At 34.8% G+C, this 22,350-nt stretch overlaps 3 protein-coding genes across 6 annotated transcripts; all 3 read left to right on the top strand.

The window, feature by feature from the left end:
- Nucleotides 1-963: 963 nt before the first annotated feature.
- Nucleotides 964-7,284, top strand: LOC120338686 (zinc finger Y-chromosomal protein 2-like). Its single transcript, XM_078115927.1, has 2 exons — nucleotides 964-1,236; nucleotides 2,242-7,284. The coding sequence occupies exon 2, from the start codon at nucleotides 2,317-2,319 to the stop codon at nucleotides 3,199-3,201; it is 885 nt and encodes a 294-aa protein (XP_077972053.1). The 5' UTR covers nucleotides 964-1,236; nucleotides 2,242-2,316; the 3' UTR covers nucleotides 3,202-7,284.
- A 42-nt stretch (nucleotides 7,285-7,326) lies between these two features.
- Nucleotides 7,327-13,167, top strand: LOC120338683 (uncharacterized). Of its 4 annotated transcripts, none has more exons than XM_078115920.1 (2): nucleotides 7,327-7,480; nucleotides 8,323-13,167. In XM_078115920.1, the coding sequence occupies exon 2, from the start codon at nucleotides 8,360-8,362 to the stop codon at nucleotides 10,499-10,501; it is 2,142 nt and encodes a 713-aa protein (XP_077972046.1). In that variant the 5' UTR covers nucleotides 7,327-7,480; nucleotides 8,323-8,359; the 3' UTR covers nucleotides 10,502-13,167. The 4 variants fall into 4 exon arrangements, with proteins under 4 accessions (XP_077972046.1, XP_039262523.2, XP_039262524.2 ...); XM_039406589.2 differs by having other exon boundaries at nucleotides 7,327-7,520; XM_039406590.2 differs by having other exon boundaries at nucleotides 7,327-7,698.
- Nucleotides 13,168-13,174: 7 nt separating this feature from the next.
- LOC120338682 (uncharacterized) lies at nucleotides 13,175-20,094 on the top strand. The gene has a single exon (XM_039406588.2). The coding sequence runs from the start codon at nucleotides 13,335-13,337 to the stop codon at nucleotides 18,639-18,641; it is 5,307 nt and encodes a 1,768-aa protein (XP_039262522.2). The 5' UTR covers nucleotides 13,175-13,334; the 3' UTR covers nucleotides 18,642-20,094.
- Nucleotides 20,095-22,350: the final 2,256 nt, after the last annotated feature.

Genomic DNA, 22,350 nt, shown 5'->3' with positions numbered 1-22,350 from the left:
GGAAATTACAAATTCTATTGGAAAAAGATGTTGAACCTCTAAAACGTGTTTCTGTCCTGTACCATGTTCCTATGATTACTGACTCAACAGCTACAAATTAATTCTATTTATAGAACTGGCCTTTTTGCTGACACAAAATTTTCCATTTTCTCCTTGTGTTCTCTCAAAACGTCATCTTTAAATCATTGTTACCAATAACTTTTCATTTGAGACCCTGCATGAAATGGATAATTACATGTCACCACAATAGGAGAGACTTTTTTTCAGCAAAGAAAGCGATAGAAACATGTTTTTGCTTGCCCGGTGAAAAACGCGTTGCAAAGGTGGGCGTGAGGCGCATTGTGTACCAAATTTTAGCGATTCGTAAATTGGACGAAAAACGCTTCGAATAATTTGCGATTCGATTTCGAATATTCGGTTCGCTTGGACAGCCCTAGACATAACGGTTGACAGGTATCTGGAACGCAAAAAAAAAAAAAACCTGAAGTGTAAAACTTTTTCACTTAAGTTAGGCAGGCCATATTAAATGATTGCACGGGCCGATGTTAGGGAACCACTGCACTAAGCCATTACACCTATATTATGGATAATAATTACATGATTCTGCTATAAAATTGGCTTATACAGATTATTCGAAACCTAAATTGGTGGAAACATCAAATTTATGTATACCATATACATTGGCATCCCTATTGTATTGTGGATCAGACCATCATTTTTGTATTATGTTATCTTTTTTTACTCCAAGCAAACCTCTACTAAAACAGCCACTGGTAGATAACTATATGTATAGTATTTCCTGGCTATTAAGTCGATTTTCTGGAGCCAATTTTTTGACCTGATTTTTTTTTTTTTGGGGGGGAGGGGGGGCGTCTTATTTGGGAAGCTATGCTTATTTTATTCCTTCTGAGGTCGGCTTATTTTTTGAATGAATCTTCTCGAACATAGTTTGTGTGAACTTATCTGGATTGATATATTTTATAATAATGTGTCTACCAGTTATATAATTGACTTTTGACTATCACCTGTTATTTGTCTCATTCTTTTTAAAAACCTGGCCAGTACGATGAAGTACTCCCTTCCTAATCATGCCTGATATCTGTACTTCAAAATAAAAAGCGATACCACCAAATAAAGTGATTGATTTATGACCCTTTAGTTTTGACGATTTAGACACCAGACTGAAAAACAAAGATTTTCACTAGCCCATGGCTGTACAGCACACAATATTCACAGGTTATACTTATTTCAACCTTCTAGTTAATTGGTTGTTCAATATGATTAAAATTACTCCTTTATTGTTAAAAATATTGTTCATTGTAGTATGTTTTTCTGTGAGTATGATTCTACCTAAAACAAATATGACATGGTTCTAAGCAAAAATTATGAGCGCTTAATAGTGCTCAATAACTGACCCACAATTTTTCTGTCTTGTTGGAGGGCTATATGGAAAAACCTAATTTTTAGTGCTGAAAATAGGCTTGTCTTATTAGCCGATAAAAAACGGTATGTCCCCCTCTATTTATTTTCAGAAGGACCGGAATGAGCATGGTATATGAACTTTGAGATTTATTAAACATGCCATTAAGATTTTAACATGCATCGTTATATCATCATGACGAGTATATAAAAAAGTCGGGAATATCTTGAAATACTAATGCTAATGCTAGGAAAAAGATCTATTTCAATAATTGGCATACACTTTAATACTACTATATGAATTCCCATGTTTTTGAATATGTTATATTTGGATAAGTTTAATTTGCAGTTGAGAATTCTTGCATCTCATTTTCACAAATCAGACTTCCTCTGACAAGCTATTATTAACAGCAATGTTGATTGAAAAATCTGAGCTTTGTAAACATATGCATTCTCATAGAATGATGGGAAGTGGTGTGCACCGGAAATATAGATATATTTAGAATATCTAGAATAAATAGGATATGGATCATTTTGCAGCACTCAAAGTATGTGTACCATTGTACCAATATGGAGGTAACTAGTTTTGTTCGTCTACTTTACATTATGGATTAAGTTGTGTTAAGGGACTGAAACCATGGATAAGGGGCATGTTTACTTGGCTAAACTGACAGTCCTGAACTCCTAAAAGAAAATCTGAATAAAATTATGGCTTAGCCCTAACCTGGTACACACACTACAGGAGTAGGCCTACCAAAATTATGATGTATACTAATACAATATAAATCATCTCTATCACTAATTTGTGTGTTTTTATAATAGAATTGTTCTATTTACACTAATATTGGAGCTAATATTGTTTGGACTTGCTGATGGGAATATTATTGGAATAAGACAATGAGTTCTTCGGAAGATCAACAGGATGAGACAGTAATTGATTTAACACACGAAGAATCGACAACCATCTCAGAATCTGGCAACCAGGTTATCGAATCAAATGAATTTTCTGGTGAAAGCAGCAGTTTTTCTGGTTTTCAAGATGAAAACCACTCATCCGAAGAAATCGTAAAATTACACAAAGCTCGAAATGAATATATTTGCCAATTTTGTGAAAAAATCTTCAAAGGTAAACCATGCCTTGTGAAACATGAAATTATGATTCACTTCTGTAAACCTACATGTCCTGATTGCGGAACTAATTTTACTTCATTGAAACACTTAGAAAATCATTTTGAAGAATACACAGAAAAATTATATCTTGAATGTGTGAAATGCGCTATGAATTTTTCAAAGGAAAAAAATTTTCGAACTCATTTGGATTTAAACACATGCTGGATATACTTTTGCGAAATTTGTGGGGATTTGTTTCAGTTTCATGAATTGAAAGATCACATGCGAAGTCACACAGGCGAAGATTCTTATCATTGTAATTCATGTGGAAAAGAATTCAGTTCTGAGACATCGGTTTTGGAACATATGCAAACTCATAATAATGAGAACACACTTGAGTGCGATTTATGTAAAAGAAGATTCATCAAGGAAGCACATTTTAATAAACATGTGCGAGGAAGATCCAGATATATTTGTACAGTTTGTGACAGACAGTTTTGCACAAGGTGGTTGTACAAGAGACATGTTCAATCTCATGATATAGAAAAACGAACCTGCTCAATTTGTGAGCTCATTTTTTCATCAACACATATGCTCGAAATGCATAAAAAAGGGAAAAAACATGCATATCAATCCTCTACCAATAATCATAAAAGTTCGCAACATATATAAATATGTAACGCCACATAGCAGAACAGGAAACTGTTTGCAATGGCTATTCATTTTAGTTATGGTTAATATGTGACAATTTCTAAGACAATGCTTTTCACAATAAACATGCTTGAAAAGTAACCATGAAATGGAAATTTAATTGAAGCATTCTTGAAAGTCTGACTATGACTACAACCTTATTAAAGTACTTTAAATTAAGCGTAAAATATTTTTTCTAAAAAAGAGTAGAAGTTGAATAAAAAATTGTGACTCTGATTTCTGGTGTTCTTGAAATCTGACCCAGAGGGAGACTAAAATAAATGATTTCACTATCCTGCCAAATCCCATCATGTGTTGGAAAATCATGAGCGAACTTACTAATTTTTTGTAAATTGCAATCAATTATCTTACTTTCCTGATTCGAAATTTTTTTCTGGACGAGTTACCTTCAGTTCTGAAATCAGACAGTTTCTGTACAATCCTGTGCTCATTATGAATCATCATTGATGATTCTTGACAATATTCAATTTCAATTCCCAGTGCTAATGTTCATTGGTTTATTTTTGTAACAATCGTGTCATATATTATTATCAAATGAGCAATCCACAATTTCTGTTAAATCTGCTATTAATTAAGGTAGTCATAATAGTATCATATTATGCAATTTTACACAACAATTACTTACGCCTTTCGCTTTCGAACAAGGTCCTGTAAAATAAAAAGCAGCTACTGGCGTATAACGATATGCAAGAAGCTGCAATTTTTAAATTTCTGTGTCAATATTGCCTACCCAATTTATTACACCCTGTGTGGTATTTGAAACGAAGATTGTAAATAGCAATCAAATATTTGAAACCGATTTTCATGCTTCGCAGTAAGCTTGGTACTTTTTTGTTCATAACAGACATTTATTATTTTTTCTTCTGGCTTTTGGAGTAGTTTTATAGCGACATATTATGTTATATTCTGCACTGTATTCCTTTTAGCTATTTTGTGTACCTGCCGGCTATTGCCATGTTACCACAATAAAACCGAAGTAGCTCACACCGTAGCTTATAAAATAGATACAGGGAGTCCTCGACTGACGACATTGTTTCGTTCTCGAGACGCGGTGTAAGTCGGAACAATCAAAATGGCGTACAGTATCACTGAAACTGTGTACCACGTGACTGAAGCTTAGTGATTATTCGTTCATAATCATAATAGTTCCAAATTGTCCACGTCATTTACGATGTTAATGACGAAAGTCAATGAGCCCGAAGCCCTGATTTTCTTGATCACAATGATCCAGTTTAAGGGCTTAGATATTACAGTACAGTATTATCTTTTATATTTTTATGGACGCGCGTTCGTAACCTCGAAACAGCGTAAGTGCGACCATTGTAACCCGAGGGCTTCCTGTATGTTGATCTTCTGTCATTATGGACCAGGTGCTATTTTTTATTCTGGGTTCCAAAGCTATAGTTTTTTTTTTAATAATTTCAGGTAGTGCCTTAATTATCGTATTTCCCGGCTATTAAGTCGATCTTCTGGACCCAAATTTTGGCCTGATTTTGGGGGGTCCGTCTTATTGGGCAGGTATGTTTAATATATTTTTTCTGGGATTTGGTTATTTTTTGCAAGTTGCTTATTAACTGACCAACAGAGAGAGTAGCCCTGTCTTATTGGAGGGCTATATGGAAAAACCCTATTTTTTAGTGCTAAGAATAGGCTTCATCTTATTTGCCTGGAAATACGCTATGTCCATTTTCAGGCTTGACTGTTTGACCTGAAAATTGGAAAAATGTGATTTTTTTAAATGTTAAATAAGCTAATCTGCTTCTACTGCGTTTATATATTATCTATTTATACTTGATAGTCCAATTCATATTGTATTCCAATTTAATTTTTCCAACGTCGCAACCCCCTCAAAGGCTTGCAAATCATAAAAGCTTTTCAGTCTTACCTTATATAACCTCACCTTGAACAATAGCAATTTTGCATAACTTAGGCGCAATAATTTTAATTTTTACAAGGGATTTGGCTCAAAGCAATGTCATATAAATTCCCTTTACACAACTTAATGTAAAGTAGGCGAACAAAATTAGTTACCTTAATATTCGTACACACACTTCTGGATCCCCGAAGGTTCACGTTATGTCTCTTACGTGCACGATATATTCGCACTCGTACATGATATTACCAAACTTTTATTTATTCAACACTTAATTTTTGTGTTTTATCATTACTTGTAATTATCTACTTCCATTTTGAAGTATATCTTGTTTTTATTGCAAACGTATGTGCTTCTTATTCCTAGTGAGTTAATTAACTCTTTCCATGTTTTTTTTCCAAATATAAATCCCAAAGATTCCCATCATATAGTAAGTGTAAATTCTGATGTATCATTCTCCCTTCACGTTGAAGCATAACTTGCTTTTCCTTCTTATCGCAAAATCATTCCTTTTTATCTCTGAGTTAGTTAATAACTCTTTCCATGTGTTTATTTTTTTTTAAATGCAAAGGTCAATCAACCCATCATAAAAGTAAGTGTGAATTCTGCTGCATCACTCTGCTATCACGTTGTGGCATAACTTGTTTTCTTTTTATTGTAAAATAATTTGTCGCTTATCACTTGAATTTAACGTTTTCCACGCATGTATTTTCTTTTAAATGTATAGATAGATACCTATCATTTTGTCATTCTCGACTGTCATACTCCGCAGTGCACACTTTTCATATCTTATGCTATGTAGTTATTTATCAGCGATGTCCAAACGAATTGATTATTAAACCATATCCAGTAATGGATATTGATTATATTCTTGATTTCATGAACTGTTAGAATATTTTTATGAGTTTTTTGTGCCTTCCATTTCGAACAAAGCTCTACATCAGCAGTCGGCAACCTGTGGCTCTTTGTTCTTGGAGCTCTGGCTCAGTTTTTTGTTCGAAGCAGTGGGGATTCAGTCTTTGCATAAACAGTCTTTGATATTTATGGATTATCCATAAGTACCGTACAGTATTTTTTTCTGGTAGCAGACTTCTTGAATTGCTGGTCTTCTGAAATATTCACTTCTGGTGTAGAGTATACGACAAAAATATATCCTCGCATATAAGCCATGTTTGAAACTTGAAAAAAATTACAAAACTAGGAACTGGCTTGTATGCGCATAACTCTGATCACACTAATTCTGTTCTGCAATCATTTGCTGTATGGTATGTTACGTTTTGTAGGGTTGACCTAAATGAGAAGTTTTATAAATTCACAGTTTGGGGGTCTGCATATACTTGCCTTACTTGTTTTGCGCGATCATTTCCTGTATTCTTCTGTATACTTGTTGTTTTATCAATTTTTCCTACACACACACTATACGGAATTTTTTGATTCCATTTATTTTCATGTTTTTGAAAAATCTTCTGTACATATGTTATATGCGGTGACCGTACACTTGAACCCATGTGTATATTCGCGCGTTCAATGTATATGCGGGTGCTAAACCCATGGGTTAGGGTTAGTATGGGTTAGGGTTAGTATGGGTTCAAATATCCGTAAAACAACAAAATTTTTCATAGGTGCAATAGTGTGCAGGTGCAATCGTCGTGGGTTCAAATGTACGTGGGTTCAAATGTAATGGAACCGTTATATGCATAAGCTGTATGTTGTGTGACTTTATTAATTGTATGTTGTGTGACTTTAATTCTCAAATTCTCTTCGAACTTGATTTGTATCTTGCAACTATCACGTTATTTTTGCTTCGTTCTCTGCACCATACCTTATGTAAATTGAATTTCTTTGAAGTCTGATAATAGATTCTCTATTAGTGGCCAGCCTGATGAACTTGTGTTTAAGAACTTAGATTCAATGATCTACACCAAGTAAAAGGTCTAATAAAAGTGTGAGGGAATTGCTGAATCAAAAAAATTTTGGTCCTTCTATAAAAAATTCTAACATAATTAGTTCAAACTAAAGTGCTAACTACTAGGCCACAAGTTTTTTATATATTCATCATTGCTTATAAATGTGTTGAACTTCTTATTTCTGTGTGTGTTGATGCCTTTGAGATTATTTTCTCATGAATTTTATTCAGTTCTTTGAATTCAGTATTCATTATTTTTTGCAGATTATCATTATATAGGCCTATACAGTAATACATAGAAAATTTACCTTCAACTCTATGAATCATGAAGATGCTTTAACAGGATTTAATAATGAAAAGATTATAGCAAAAAACGTCACAGTAGAATCTCGTTTGACAAGATCCTTGTAGGGCAGCGATGACAGTCATTATAGCCCATTTTTATCATGTAAAAGAAGACTGTGAGTCACGGATTTAATCATTTGATGAGAAAATTTGAGGGTTAGGCCATAGTTTTATTCCAATTTTCCTTATTTTAGTTATATTACGAGTTCGGGGACTAGCCAAGTGACTCCCGTAGTATTGGTACCTGAAATTATGGGCTAATCCTAATCTGGTACACATACTACGTTCCGATGTCCGCCATCTTGATTCGCATACAGAAGGAGTACCATTATGGGTTGGTAACATGTAGCCTAGTTTTGAGCTTCACACCTGCAGCGCTTATTGTGAGATTGAAATAAGGGTGGTCGTACAAATTTTAAATCACTGTTATGTTAGTAAATTCTTTTACAATAATTCTTGAATTAACAGGCGACCAAAAAACGTGATGGGGTATAGAAATTTCAGGTTTTCATGCTTTTGTTCTATGAAAGCGTTGTGGTGAGGATTTGTGTGTGATATTCGATATTCTTATGAACTCTAAAATAAATATTCCAAGGTCGGGTTATTCCAATAAATTAGAATCTGACTATTCAATTAGATTTAGACATCCCTGAATATAATTTCATGATTAATTAACTTTGCCAAATCTCTATTTCATACAGTTACTTATCGATTCCCATTTTTAACTGACAATGAAAAATTATTTTAGACAAACTTGTGCTTGTTACGAAATTATTTGCCACAGCACACACTATTCTCATTTTATTTACTTATTATCAAATATTATCAACATGCTCTCAAACCCAGCTAACATGTGCATAACTCTGATCGCATTGAAGGATGGTGGTAGTGAGAATCTTCTGATCTTCTACGTTTAACTTTGTAATTCATTAAAATGAAATGTTATTTCGTTTTCCAGATTTCAATATAAATCATCATGTGTGTATAGTCACCTCATGATGTCTTTTTTGGTTGATCCATCAATAGAAGATGACGGCGTCGGAAATCAAGATTTAATTACAATAGTAGTAGATCAGAGATCAGATTCCCCATCCCCCGTAGAGGATTCGGAAAGCAGTGATCTATCTGAGTCTCAACCCTCAAGTGAGAATGAATCTGGCAATGAAGCCTCAAGTGAGGATGAATCTGGCGACGAATGTTTTAAATGTAGAATGAAGTTTTTTAGAACCATCGATTTACAGAGACATTTAAGATATCATGCTAAAAAAACTCATTCAAATTCACGAGACAGTTTTTCTCAAAATTGTAATAATTTTGAAAATTTCAAAACTGTTGAGTCGCCGCCGTTACTACAAATTTCAATAATTGCTGAATCGTCTTCAGTGGTCCAAACCAGTTTTGAAAAAACTGACGAGTCATTAGAAATTTTCCAAGACAGCCCTAATGAAGAATCTTCCGTATTCAAGAAGAATGGCAGAAATAAGATTGAGGATATCTCCTCCTTACAAGATTGTTTTGTGAATATTAAAAAGTTAACAAGTTATGAAAAATACTTTTTAAACTTGAATGTTGCATTGCATGAAGAATCTGTTATCTCAGAGCATGATATAAATGGAAATGCCATAACAAATCAAAAAAAGTCTGAGAAGTCAGGTGAAAAATTGAAAAGTGAAAGCAAACAAGCGTCATCACTTGTACAGAAAAATTTAAGTGGAAATCATGAAACAAAAAATAATGACGGTGTCCCAATTCATTGTGTCAAGAACCTGCAATGCTATATTTGCCGTAAAATGTTTACTCGAAAAGATCATGTCAAAAGACATTTGAAGAATGTACATAAATCTAACCCAAAACTAGGTACAAATGCAAAAGCAAAAACAACCAAGAACGTGCATTTAAGGAACGTAAATAAATCTGACCCAAAACTAGGTATAAATGCAAATCTCAAAACAACGAAAAGGTCAAAAGTACTAGCACCATTGTTTCCTCAGAAAGAACTAAGAGAAAACCGGAAAAAACAAAATATTGGTGGTTTCCGAAATACTGCTGACAGCGGAAAACAATGTCATATCTGCCATAAAACATTCAGTCAGAAACAACACGTCAGAAGACATTTGAGGGAGGTACATAAATTGTTAACGTTGAGTCGAAAACAACATGTCAAAAGACATTTAGGGGAGGTACATAAAATTTTTTGTAGCACCTGTAACCAGGGATTTTCCAGAAAGTCTGACTTCAGTCGACACATGAACCGTGCTCATAAAAATGACAAAAAATTTTATTCGGATTTTTTGTGTTACGTATGTGGAAACGAATACTCCACGCGTTGGAATCTTGAAAAACATATGGGAAAACATTTGAGTAAAATTGGAAAAGAAAAAGTTATTATAAAAGACAAAGAAAGGAATTGTCTAAAAAAAACGAATGATGTCGTGGAGAGGTGCAGCAATGAGGAACCTATGACTGTTATTCAAGGCCATGCTGCAAAGGAGTGCAGCTCTGTGGCGATTGAGAGTTATGTTATTGAAGATTTCATTCTCTATGGTAAAGAGCCACATATACAGCTTGGCAACGAGTTTATTGATTTGACACACAAAGAATCACCAACTATCTCAAAATCTGGCAACCATGTTATCGAATCGAATCAATTTTCTAGCGAAAGCAGCAGCTCTATCATTTCTCAATATGAAAACCACCAATGCAGAGAAATTGTACAATTACACAGAGCTCGAAATGAATATGTCTGCAAATTTTGTGATAAAATATTCAAGCATAAACCATGCTTGGTGAAACACGAAATTATGATTCATTCTTCTAAACCTATTTGTCCTGACTGCAACATTAGTTTTACGTCTATGAAACACTTAGAAAAGCATTTTGAAAAATACACAGAAAAATTATACCTTGAATGTGTGAAATGTGCAGAAAAATTTTTGAATGAAAAAGAATTTCAAACTCATTTGGATTTAAACAGATGCTGGATATACTTTTGCGAAATGTGCGGGGATTTGTTTCGTTTTCATGAATTGAAAGATCACATGAGGAGTCACACAGGCGAAGATTCTTATTGTTGTAATAATCTGAGGTGTTCAAGTCCAGTGAATAAGGTGCCCACTCAATGTCACAATCCCTGCTGAATATTTTTTTTCTGAAATCGATCAGTCAGTCAAGGGTGTGATTTGATATCTGGGCGTCGCCCAGCCTTGCTGGATTTTATATTAAATATTCGGATAGGCAGTGTGGCACATTGTGCTAAGCGTTATGACTACGCTCGCCATTCGAATCTGATGCGGGGATAAATATGTGCAAAAGGATTGGTGGACTCCTCGTCGCCATAGGGTGGTGGTTCTCGTAAACATAACCGCTGGTGGGTTACAGCTTTCTCTACCAAGTTCATGCTTCCAAAAACTAATAACTGCCAAACTAATACCATACCCGACATGGAATGGTAACCGGACGAGAGGCCGTGGTTTGCCACCTTATGGGCTTTCTTCTCTCGTAGGATAAATATGTAAATATTATCCTATACTGCTAAAAGTACTGAATTTTTCTGTATGTTGGTGCCTTTGAGATTATTTACTCATAAAATTTAGCTTTTATTGTTATTTACAATATGGTATCCATTTTTTCATATTATTATTATTATATACGGAATACTGTATAGAATTGTACTATATTTTACCGAGAGGAAATATGTGATGAGATGTTTATCTTTTTTCCAAGGTTAGGTTTTACTAAACTTAATAAGATTAACACTAAGATTAATGGTTCTCTACTCTTCAGTTTACTTAATAACTAGTTTTGCCTTTATGAGATTTTATCAATTCTGATTTGAATATTGTCAAATTTTACTCAAAATTAGTAAAGTTGGCTTAGCCTCCTTGCAGGTATTCTAATGCCATTTCCAAATAGATTACATTTGCTTTGATAAGCTAAACCAATGGTGGCGAGCCTTTTTCAATGAATTGAAGACTGGGCCATAGGTATTTGATCAACCGTCCATCAATTAGATACTTGCTGCATCATCTTTTCTTCCACAAGTCATTATAATCATTGGTTGTTATTGTGTAGTTTTGATCTTTGCACATGCAGCAGTTACATCAGGACTGAGATGATTTCTAGCAGACAACTTTTTGAATTATGTGTGAAGACATGAATTTGCATGCATAGATTTGCTGTTCAATATTTATCAAAAGTGGTGTATGCCAAAATATTGTGTTTAATACTGTATACAAGATGTTTTTTAATATGCATGCCGAAAAAATGTGTTTCATGCCGGTATAGTCTTGTGCATATATCCCGTCCAATATTAATAATTGTCAACTTGTTTATGTTTCTTACCACTATGAGACGATTGAGAATACATATATAGCCAGGTATAGCCTATACCTGTATATTCCAAAATTTTTGTACTCCTGAAGTATGAGAACCAGGATGGCGGACACCACCACCAGGTTAAGGTTAGGCCTTAATTTCAGGTACAAAGACTATGAGAGTTACTTGGCTAATCTTCGAACTTGTAATAGAACTAAAATAAGGAAAATTGGTATAAAATTATGGCCCAACTCTAACCTGGTACACATACTACGTTCCGGTGTCCACCATCTTGGTTCACATACCTGGGGAGTACCTAAAACTCCCAATGACTGAATTTATGAATTGTAGTAACTGTTAACTGTATCGTAGACACCACTAGACAGACAGTAGGCTATCGTATCCTTAGTTTTTGGAACATCGGGTGTCCATAAAGTCTCTTTACAATTTCAATTTTGTTATGAAGTCAGTTCTCAATATATCTTAACCAGGTTTGTTGTAATTCAATCAGTAATTGTTTAAGTATTTTTACTTCATTTAATACATCTGTGAGGGCCAAAACTGTATGTAAATTTCCTTTGCAATTTTTTATGCAAGACTTTATGGACACCCTTCCCATCCTATATAATATCCACTTGCTAAAAGGTTGAAAACTAACTGGCATAAGACTTATTGTACCAGACGTTTCAGCTACGATACAGATAACTGAGAGCGAAGAATTTTATTAATGAAAATGAATTATCTTGCTATTTACCATATTTATTAGTTATTATGACTATTAATGAAAATAAAAATTGATTTAATTATTTAATTATGATGATTTAAATATGTTCTTTTTCTTGGTTCATTACTTTACACAATGTCCGATGCGTATGAGTTTTATGTCGGATGTTAAAAAACAAAGAATGGTGTTGTTTAATTTGCGTTGGAACTTTTAATTTTTATCTCTTTCATTAATTGCAATAAAAAAATAATGGGTACTCCTGAAGTATGCGTACCAAGATGGCGGACATCGGAAATTATGGCCTAACCTGGAACACATACTACGTTTCAGTGTCCGCCATCTTGGTATGCATACTTCAGGAGCGCCAAATAATGAACAATAAAATAAAATACCCGTAATATAGTGACCTTTAACCCATGCCTATTGATGCATGAAGATGGCTTTAAGGTTTGTAGTGGCAGTGTCATAAACTTTAATATAGTTGTACATGCATATACCCCACCTTACAATAACGCGACAATTCACTTCCACTGATAATAGCAAAATAAGTAATTGGTATCGTGGACCGAAGCGTCTCTAAACCATCCAACCCATATTCTTCACTTTTAAAATATTGCCGTTTTATTTGATTTTTTTCTGAATTTCCATCCTGTGCTTAGTTCGTGTGCTAGTTCGAATTTCCTAATCTTTATTTGTTCAGGTTATTATCTTTTATCAGCATATTCATGTTATTTCTATGTCATGATCCAATATTTTTTTCTCAGATTTCAGAATAAATTAATTTAGGTTTGTAGTTCTATCAGGATGTCTTTCAGCCTACTGTAAACATCTGTAATGACTACAACAACTGAACAAGACTACATTGAAAGGAAGGGAATATTTTTTGAAGAATTCTTCTTGAATAAAAAGTATAACGGATCGTAGATGACAGTATGTTGGACAAGTATATTGAACGAAACTGTGCGTTACCTGCACAAACGGCGCTTCATTGCAGCCCTGAGCGTCCTTCAGGTGTTGACGGAAATCCTACGCAATTCCACAAAAATGGTGATTTGTCACTAATGCCAACTGAATTGGAATTCTTACAACAATCGAAAACCGGGCAAATTAACGATGATAAAAGATTATGCTTTGAGAATTCTGAAACCACTGAAAACCCCTATCGGTGCAATTTTTTCGAAAAATTCAATATGCAATTTGATATAAAAGATTTGGATACCTCCCACACAGATAACTGTACTGATTCCGTAAAATTTATGGATGAGCGAACATTATTTGAAAAGCTGTTTGAGGAGCAAGCAGAGTACGAGCAGTTTTTGGTTGACAAAGCAAAAGAAGAAGTTGAGGTGCAAAAACAAGATTCTGTTACGCAAATAATAAATCAGAAATCTATCTCTCCACCTCCGATGGATGATTTGGACATTAGCGATATAATATACGAATTCCGCTCCTCAAGTGAGGATGAATCTGGCAGTCAATGTTTTAAATGTGGAATGAGGTTTTTTAGAGCTATCGATTTAAAGAGGCATAGAAGATATCACGCTAAAAAACACATGTCAAAATCGCGAAGAACTTTTTCTAAAATTGTAGATCGCCTTCTGAAAAATTCAAAAATCACCAAGTCATTGTTATCAAAAAATTCCAAAATTGATGAGTCATCATTACACCCAAATTCAACTGATGACTCATTAGAATTCGTCCAGAATAGCCAAAATGGAGAAGCTTCCCCATTCAAGATATTAGATATCTCCTCTCTTTGGAATTGTTTTGTAAAACTTGAAAAGTTGAGAGATCATAAAAAATACCTCTCCAAATTTGGTGTTTCGTCACATGAAGAACCAGCTAGTTTGGAACATGATATAAACGATAATGTCAAAACAATATGTGTGCCGATGGATTCAAGTCAAGAAATGGAGAGTAAAAACAAAGTGCCATCACGTCCGCAGAAAGAAATGATAGAAAACCAAAAAACACAAAATATTGACAGTGTTTCAAAACCTACTATAGATTTAAATGACAAAATAACCCATAAGTCGGAGAAGTGGAAAATATTAAGTGAAAAGCAGACAACAAAAAATAACGACAGTGAGCCCACGAAGAATGCCAAAATTACTCAAGAGTCACCCCTGCAGAACGAAATGGTGGAAAACCAGAAAATACAAAACATTGACAGTGTTCCCAAGCCTACTATATGTTTGACAACTGCCAGAACACAAAAATCAGGAAAGCGAAGAAAATTGAGAGAAAACCAGGTAACACACAATATTGATGACGTTCCGGAACCTACTATAGATTCAAATGCTAAAATAACTCAAGATCAAGAGCCAGAGAAGCTGAAAAAATCAAATGAAGAGCAGAAAACACAAACTATTGACGGTGAACCGACTATTGATTTGAATGAAAAAATAACTCAAAAACCAGAGAAACGAAAAAAATTAAGCGGAAACAAGAAAACACAAAATAATGTCGATGAACCCTCTACAAATGCTAATGCCGAGATAACCCAAAAATCAGAAAAGCGAAGAAAATTGATTGGGAACCAGAAAACGCACAATTTTGACGGTCTCCCTCAACCTTCTACAGGTGCAAATGCTGAAACAACTCAGGACTCAGATGTGCAATCAAGCGAAAAGCAGAAAACAAAAAATAATGACGGTGAACCCACCCTTGATTTATTTGAAAAAATAATTCAAGAGCCAGAGAAACGGAAAAAATTAAGTGGAAACGAGAAAACACAAAATATTGGCAGCTTTCAAATTACCCATGACAGTGACAAACAATGTCATATTTGCTATAAAACGTTCAGTCAAAAGTGTCAGGTCAGAAGACATTTAAGAAATGCACATAGATCTGACCCAAAATCTGTAACCACTCAGGAGTCGGAAAAGCAAGAAACATTGGATACACAAAAAGAATCAAGCGAAATCTGTGATACACAAAACAAGGACAGCAATACTACAACTACAACTGACAGCGACTTGCAATGTCATATTTGTAGCAAAACCTTCACTCAGGAATCTCATGTCAGAAGACATTTAAGGGACATACATGAATTTGATATAAATGCAAATTCTGAAATAACTCAGCAGTCAGACAAACAAGAAATATTGCTTACACGCGAAGATATTCAGAAAACACGAAGCGATGACAGCATTACCACTGCTGACAGCGGCATGCAATGTCATATTCAAAAAACATTTACTCAAAAATCTCATGTCAGAAGACATTTAAGGAATGCACATAATTCTGACCCAATATCTGATACAAACGCAAATTTAGACAAACAAACATTGCTTACACAGGAAGAATCAAGTGAAATTCGTGATACACAAAACAAAGACAGGATTACAACTACTCTTGACAGCGACTTGCAATGTCATATTTGTCGTAAAACATTTACGCGGAATTCTCATGTTATAAGACATTTGAGAACCGTACATGAATTTGATATGAATGAATATGCCAAAATGACCCAAAAATCAGACAAACAGGAAGATCCAGATTTTGACAGAGTTCCAATCTCTTTCGACAATGATAAGGAATGCCATATCTGTCATAAAACGTTTAGTCAAAAACGTCATGTCAGAAGACATCTAAATGATGTACATAAATCTAAGCCAAAATCTGATATTATTGCCAATTCTGAAACAACTCGAATGTCAGACAAACAAGAAATATTGCTTACACATAAAGATTCAAGCGAAATCAAGGATACCCAGAACAAAGACAGCATTACTACTCCTCCTAACAGTGACTTGCAATGCCATATCTGTCATAAAACATTTAGTCAAAAACGTCATGTCAGAAGACATCTAAATGATGTACATAAATCTAAGCCAAAATCTGATATTATTGCCAATTCTGAAACAACTCGAATGTCAGACAAACAAGAAATATTGCTTACACATAAAGATTCAAGCGAAATCAAGGATACCCAAAACAAAGACAGCATTACAACTACTCCTAACAATGACAAGCAATGCCATATCTGTCATAAAATGTTCGCTCGCAGTCGTAACGTCAGGAGACATTTGAAGGATGTACATAAAAGTGACAGAAGGAATTTTAATAACGTACATATAAGTGACTGCTTACATTGTAGTTTATGCGATAGGAAATTTCCTAGAAAGTGTGACTTAACGAATCATATAAACTATATTCATAAAAATGAACGCAAAGGTGCTCGGGATATTTCTTGTGGTATATGTGGAAATCAATACTCTTCACAACCGATTCTTCAAAAACATATGAGGAAGCATTTGAGTAAAATTGGAAAATATAGCTGTATAAATGATAAAAATGTACAGAATTGTATAAAAGAACCAAACAATGCTGTAGAGAATGGCATCGGTGGGGAAACTGTGGCAACCAGTATTACGGCAAATTTTCACAATGACCGTGATTCAAGAGTCCACAAACAGGCCCATGCTACAAAAGAGCACGGCAATAGAAAAATTCAAAGTTCTTGTACTAAGGACGATATTCCAAATGATGATGAACCTTGTATACATCAAGATGAGTCTTCTGACTTTAATTGTTCAGACAATAGCCCTGTTATCGCTTTTCGACCTCAGCGTAAAGACCGCAATGCTGCTACCAAAAAGCAACTGCTCCTAGACTGGTTAAAGTCAGATAGAACCAGTCAAAATCAGAATTTGAGGGAAGCAGATGAAAATGAAGAAGTAACTAGTGAACCAGTATGCAACAAAGATTGTAATGCTGCTACTAAAAGACAACTATTCACTGTCGACAAGTTAGAACCAGATATAACTGGTCTAGACCAGAATTTGAGGGAAGCAGATGAAAATGAAGAAGTAACCAGTGAAATTGTATGCAACAAAGAGCAATTGCACACAGATGACGGGTTAGAGTCGGATATATCCAGTCAAAACCAGATTTTTAGCAACACAGATGGTAATGAAGATTCGGCCAGTGACTCTGTATGCAATATTTTAAACTCCGACCAACGTGAGCCAGCCAATCATATCTTATCCGATACCCCTGAATTACCGACTATTCCACTTAATATTAGAAAGAAAAAACGTAAAAAACATATTTGTATTGCATGTGGAAAGCGGTTTCGCAAAACAAAAATTCTGAAACAGCATATGGAAAAGGTTCATTTAGCGAAAGTGCAACCATTCCATTGCGAAAAGTGCAAGAAACGTTTTTCAACTTACTCGAAGTTTCGGAAGCACACAATGAATGTTCACCCTGAAAATGAACAGGTTTATTTCAATTGTAAACATTGCAATCTTACTTTTGCTAAGAAATCACGACTAAAAAAGCATGAGAAACACTTTCATAAAATCAAAAAACGGTCAAAACAAAGTAAAACCAGGAAAAATCGCTCTGAAAACAAGACCAGTGCCAAAGATGCCGAATCATGCAGGGAGGAAGAACCTAGTGATACAAAAAATGTCAAGTCATTGGAACTGGGAAGGGAATCCACATTTGTAATTGAACGATCTTTTGGCGATGCAGATAGCAAGTTCCATGAAATGGAGCTTTGTAATAATATAGATTCTTTGGCAAACCCTGACAAGACTTATTCCAGCACTCAGAATACTGTAGTACCAGATTCTGTCAAAAATAACTTGAACATGGAAAGTTTGCGGAATGAAAGTGAAAAATCAATTACTCACAATGTCGATCTGGACGCCAAAATTTCTTCTTCAAATTCAGAAAACACTTCCGGTTCACAAACTTTTAAAAAGAACTTAAGCAGTTACAATGCTGATTTTTACATAGCTATTTCAAGTTCAGATATAGCTAGCGTTGATTTGGATGCTGTCGAAGACGTAAGAGAGGTTGGATCCACATGCAACTCTAATTTAGACGATGATGAAACAAGTGCTTGTGAAAGCCAAGATTCAAATTTGGGTGTTGAGTCAGCAAAGATGGGAAAGATCATCAGAGATTACTGTTCTTGTGCTTTATGTAAAAAGACTCTTCAATTGCCGAAGCTTTCCTATAATTCTGCTGATGATGTAGAAGATGGCCAGTTGGATTTATCAAAAAACGCAGAATCTGACCAAGATGTAAATGAGTTTGCCCAAGATACAGACAGCTCACAAGAATTAACTTTTTGCAATGGAAGTGTCAAGGAATCTCCCAAAACTACTGACACTTTAAAACCTTGTCCAGTTTGTAGGAAAAAGTCATGTGTGTCACTTATCTGCGCTCAAGCAATGGAACATACCTACAGTTTAATTACCTCAAAAAATTTTACTTGGTAGTTCTCGTTAATTTAAAGACAATTTCAAAACAATATAAGCTTACTGTAATTCAGTGCTTCTGAAACTTTTTCAGTTCACGACCCACTTTTATTGCCATTTTTGCTGTGCAAACCACAATGAGTCGTTAATAAATGAGAAAAGAAACAATGCATCCCCATGCAATTTACTTTTAATGCGAAACTTGATCTTGCATATTGGATATTATCATATTCAAGCCTCATAATGATGCATAATTCTAATTGTTACGTAAGAATAATGCCTGAACTATTTGAAAACTATATGTAACATTTGGAAATACTTTGCGATCCACTTCGAATAGCTTAGGGCAGGGTGTTCCAAGGTTGTCGGCTCCGCGGGCCACAAATTTATTTTTTCATTGTTCGCGGACCACTATAGTGCCAAGAATAGGTAAACAGTGCAATACAAAACGAACACTTTTATTGTGCAAACACATAGTTATCAGGCATAGCCATTCCAGACTAATAGAATCTGCATTCGATTAGCATATATTCCCAACCAGAAAGATAGAAAGCCAGCTTATAATTTAGACTGCCAAGCACATCATTCAATTCGCTATTTGCCTCAGCTAGCCATAACACTGGTCAATTCAGTGACATAAGTGATGTAACGGTATGTCAAAAGGTTTTTTTGATTAATTTGATGACGAAACAACACGAAATGCGATTTATTGATTACTCTCCGAATGTGACGCGGGCCTGGGTTTGGACCACCCTGGCTTAGGGATTGATGGGGACCAACCAGGGTTAAGAAACTGTGGTATCACATAATTACGACTTCCTTGATGCCAGTGGTTCTCAATCTTTTTTTCTTTCGTTGGCCTATTTTCGTTGCATAAAAATTCTTTGGCCTATTAACTTTTTCATGCAATGGAAAAACTACAATAAAAGCAGAAAACTATGTCCTCAACAATAGATGCTTTCACTTTATTAATTAGGATAAAAATTACCATTCAGTAACAAAAACAGTATGATCGTTTGTTGTCACTACAATTAAAATTTAAGTATGGTGACATAAATAAAACTAAATTTAGCAATCTGTTTGTGGCCCACTGGTTTAAGAATTTGTGCTTTATATTATCCAAATCCAAAGTTTTCTGTATTCCTGATTTTTATGCCAACGTGGATTTATAACTCACTATAGTTCACTATATTACCTAATCGTCTTAATTTCCCTCCTTTATAAGGGAAAAAGTTGAAAACCAATCTATTTTCTTGGAATAGAATTTGTAGACGATCATGTTCTAAACAAATTTTGATTTGCACTTGTAACCAGACAAGAAAATGTGCTGTGTGCCATATGGCTGAGTCATTTTTGCTTTATCTGGGAAATATCTAGAATCCTATTCAATCACACTTTAATTCACTGCCAATTATTTTTATTTCTTTTATCAGTTCTTTCGTTTTATTAAAGACTTCTATCTTTGATTTGTCAATTTATATTCTCTGTATTGGATTTTTGGGGAAGCATTGAGGTCAATGTATGACGCTTATTCACGCACTTCGCTCTAACAAGACCTTGTTTAAGCAGGCTACCGGTGCAAGTTTATTTCGACTCCATAATCAGGAGAATAGACGATAAAATAATTGATAAATAATGAATGAAACTGATTATAGAATCGGGAGAGCAAGCAAAACCTCAAGAAGGTTAGAACGTACAAGTTTAGATTGAAAGTTATTGTTGAAAGAAGTAGCTATGTTCGCTATGATATATAACGATATGTTGGGATAGGGGTGTGCAACGTTTTTTCACCCCATTAGGAAATCCAGTTGGGCCACAAAAGAATAGTTCACATGTGCACAAAGAATTAAGGACCACCAGAGCTCAGCGGGAAAAGTAATAGAAGAGAATGCGGCTCTCGCTTACCCTTCCAGTGGTAAAAGCATCGCGCAAAACAGCGAAAAGGTTACCACTGTGACGAGGGCAAAAATCATTGTGTTTTCACCCATGTGGGCGCCTTTTCAAACAATATATCGAACTTATAGGGCCGCAATTTTAATGACTAATATAAAACAATCATATTTAAATAATATTTATTACCCCAAAGTGATAAGGTGCTACGTATACAGTTACTATAGAACAACACTATAATACCAATTTATAATAAACAATTAAAACGAGAATATCGGTCAGAGACCGAGGACTTATCGATCAAAAGTTAGGGGAATCCCCAAAAAGCGCTCTTACTCCATAGTGACACCTTGTGTTCCATCACTAATTAATTAATAACTCGCAAAATCCACGACATAATTCGCCCAGAATCAATAGGCTTCTGGTCCGCGATATGATGAATGCACATGAAAAATCCAGAGCAGATTCAATCTTGTTTTCGTTCAATCTCTTACCGATTAAAATCGATAAGTAATTACTAGAAAATAAAATTAGTAGCTTTTAAGTTTTTGTTGAAAAATAAGCGGCCCAAGAAAATGAGTTGGGAAATACTGGCTTAAACCACCATTATATCTCTCATACCGTATTTCAACAAAAACAAGACAGGGTATTATTTCAATCTATTTCGAAAAATAACACTAAGGCTTATTTTGGAGGGATGTTTCTTATTTTCCTTTATCAAAAAAGGAATTACAAAGTAGAGAATTACGAGATTTTCAAATACACAAAATATATGAAAACTGATACTCATTAACCTATAAATAACACGTTTTTACTCAAAAAAAAATTTGCGCCATCGACCAGGTCGCATTGTTAGGGTGGGCTAATATTAAAATATTTTTTAAAATTCAGGCTAGGTCTTATCTTCGGGGAAACACGGTATTTTGTGTTTTTCTTTCGCGAGATTCAAACATAAACCACACGCTGATATATTGGCCTACATTTAGTGTTTCAGCAATGGAAGCAGGCTGGTTTAAGATACGAATTTCTTTCGTCCTAGCCAATCATTAAAACTCCGACAAGTAAATTTTGATGCCAGTTTTCTCAAAGCAAAGTGTTGCGTGAACAAAGATTCGTGTTCACATCCAGGTATTTATTTCCATCGTGCCAAAGTCAATGGAAACTATTAAACAAACCCTAAATCAGTGTTTTTTTAAGAGATCAATTGTCAATCAACAATGATCAGCCATTTTTTTTAATGCAATTTTTCGGTATTCGCAGTGAAACATAAATTCATACGCCTTTTCAAAAACCATTTTGCTCTATTCTGGAACGATATACTGAAACGAAAGTCCCCTCGCTTGCTATTAATAATTCATTCACCAAGTGAACCAAACGAGATAGGGTAAAATGCGCGCCGCGCATAACTTCGACGGCGAATTACGTCTGTAGTGCGAATATTGCTAGATATCAGTGCCTACTTTTATCTGGCTTTGTTTGGAGAAAAAGAACAAACGAGAATATTGGTCGGAGAGCGAATACTTATCGATCGAAACTGCGGTTTCAAATCATGACTCTATAGTGACACCACGTGTCCCATCACTAATTAATTAAAACCTCGCTTATTATACGACTTATTCATTCAAAATCAATAGGCTTCTGGTCCGAGATATGATGAATGCACATGCAGGAGCAGTTTCAACCTCGCCTTCTTGAGATATCGCGTCCATCTAACAGACAAACAAACAGACAGACAAATACCTATCAACATACTTACCGATCATAAGATCGATAAGTAATGAGTGTCGTATTATGCTATTATACAAAAGAAATTTGACTTTCCTCAAAAATTTGGGGTTGG

This window comes from Styela clava, chromosome 9, assembly GCF_964204865.1.
Source record: "Styela clava chromosome 9, kaStyClav1.hap1.2, whole genome shotgun sequence".
Lineage (NCBI taxonomy): Eukaryota > Metazoa > Chordata > Ascidiacea > Stolidobranchia > Styelidae > Styela > Styela clava.
This window is presented reverse-complemented; position numbering and strand designations above follow the sequence as displayed.

Coding starts and splice junctions, on each gene's coding strand:
- LOC120338686 (XM_078115927.1), top strand. CDS start 2,317: ATGAGTTCTTCGGAAGATCAACAGGATGAGACAGTAATTGATTTAACA.
- LOC120338683 (XM_039406590.2), top strand. CDS start 7,655: ATGTCCGCCATCTTGATTCGCATACAGAAGGAGTACCATTATGG. Junction 7,699..8,322: donor CAGAAGGAGTACCATTATGG/GTTGGTAACATG, acceptor TTCGTTTTCCAG/ATTTCAATATAAATCATCAT.
- LOC120338682 (XM_039406588.2), top strand. CDS start 13,335: ATGTTGGACAAGTATATTGAACGAAACTGTGCGTTACCTGCACAAACG.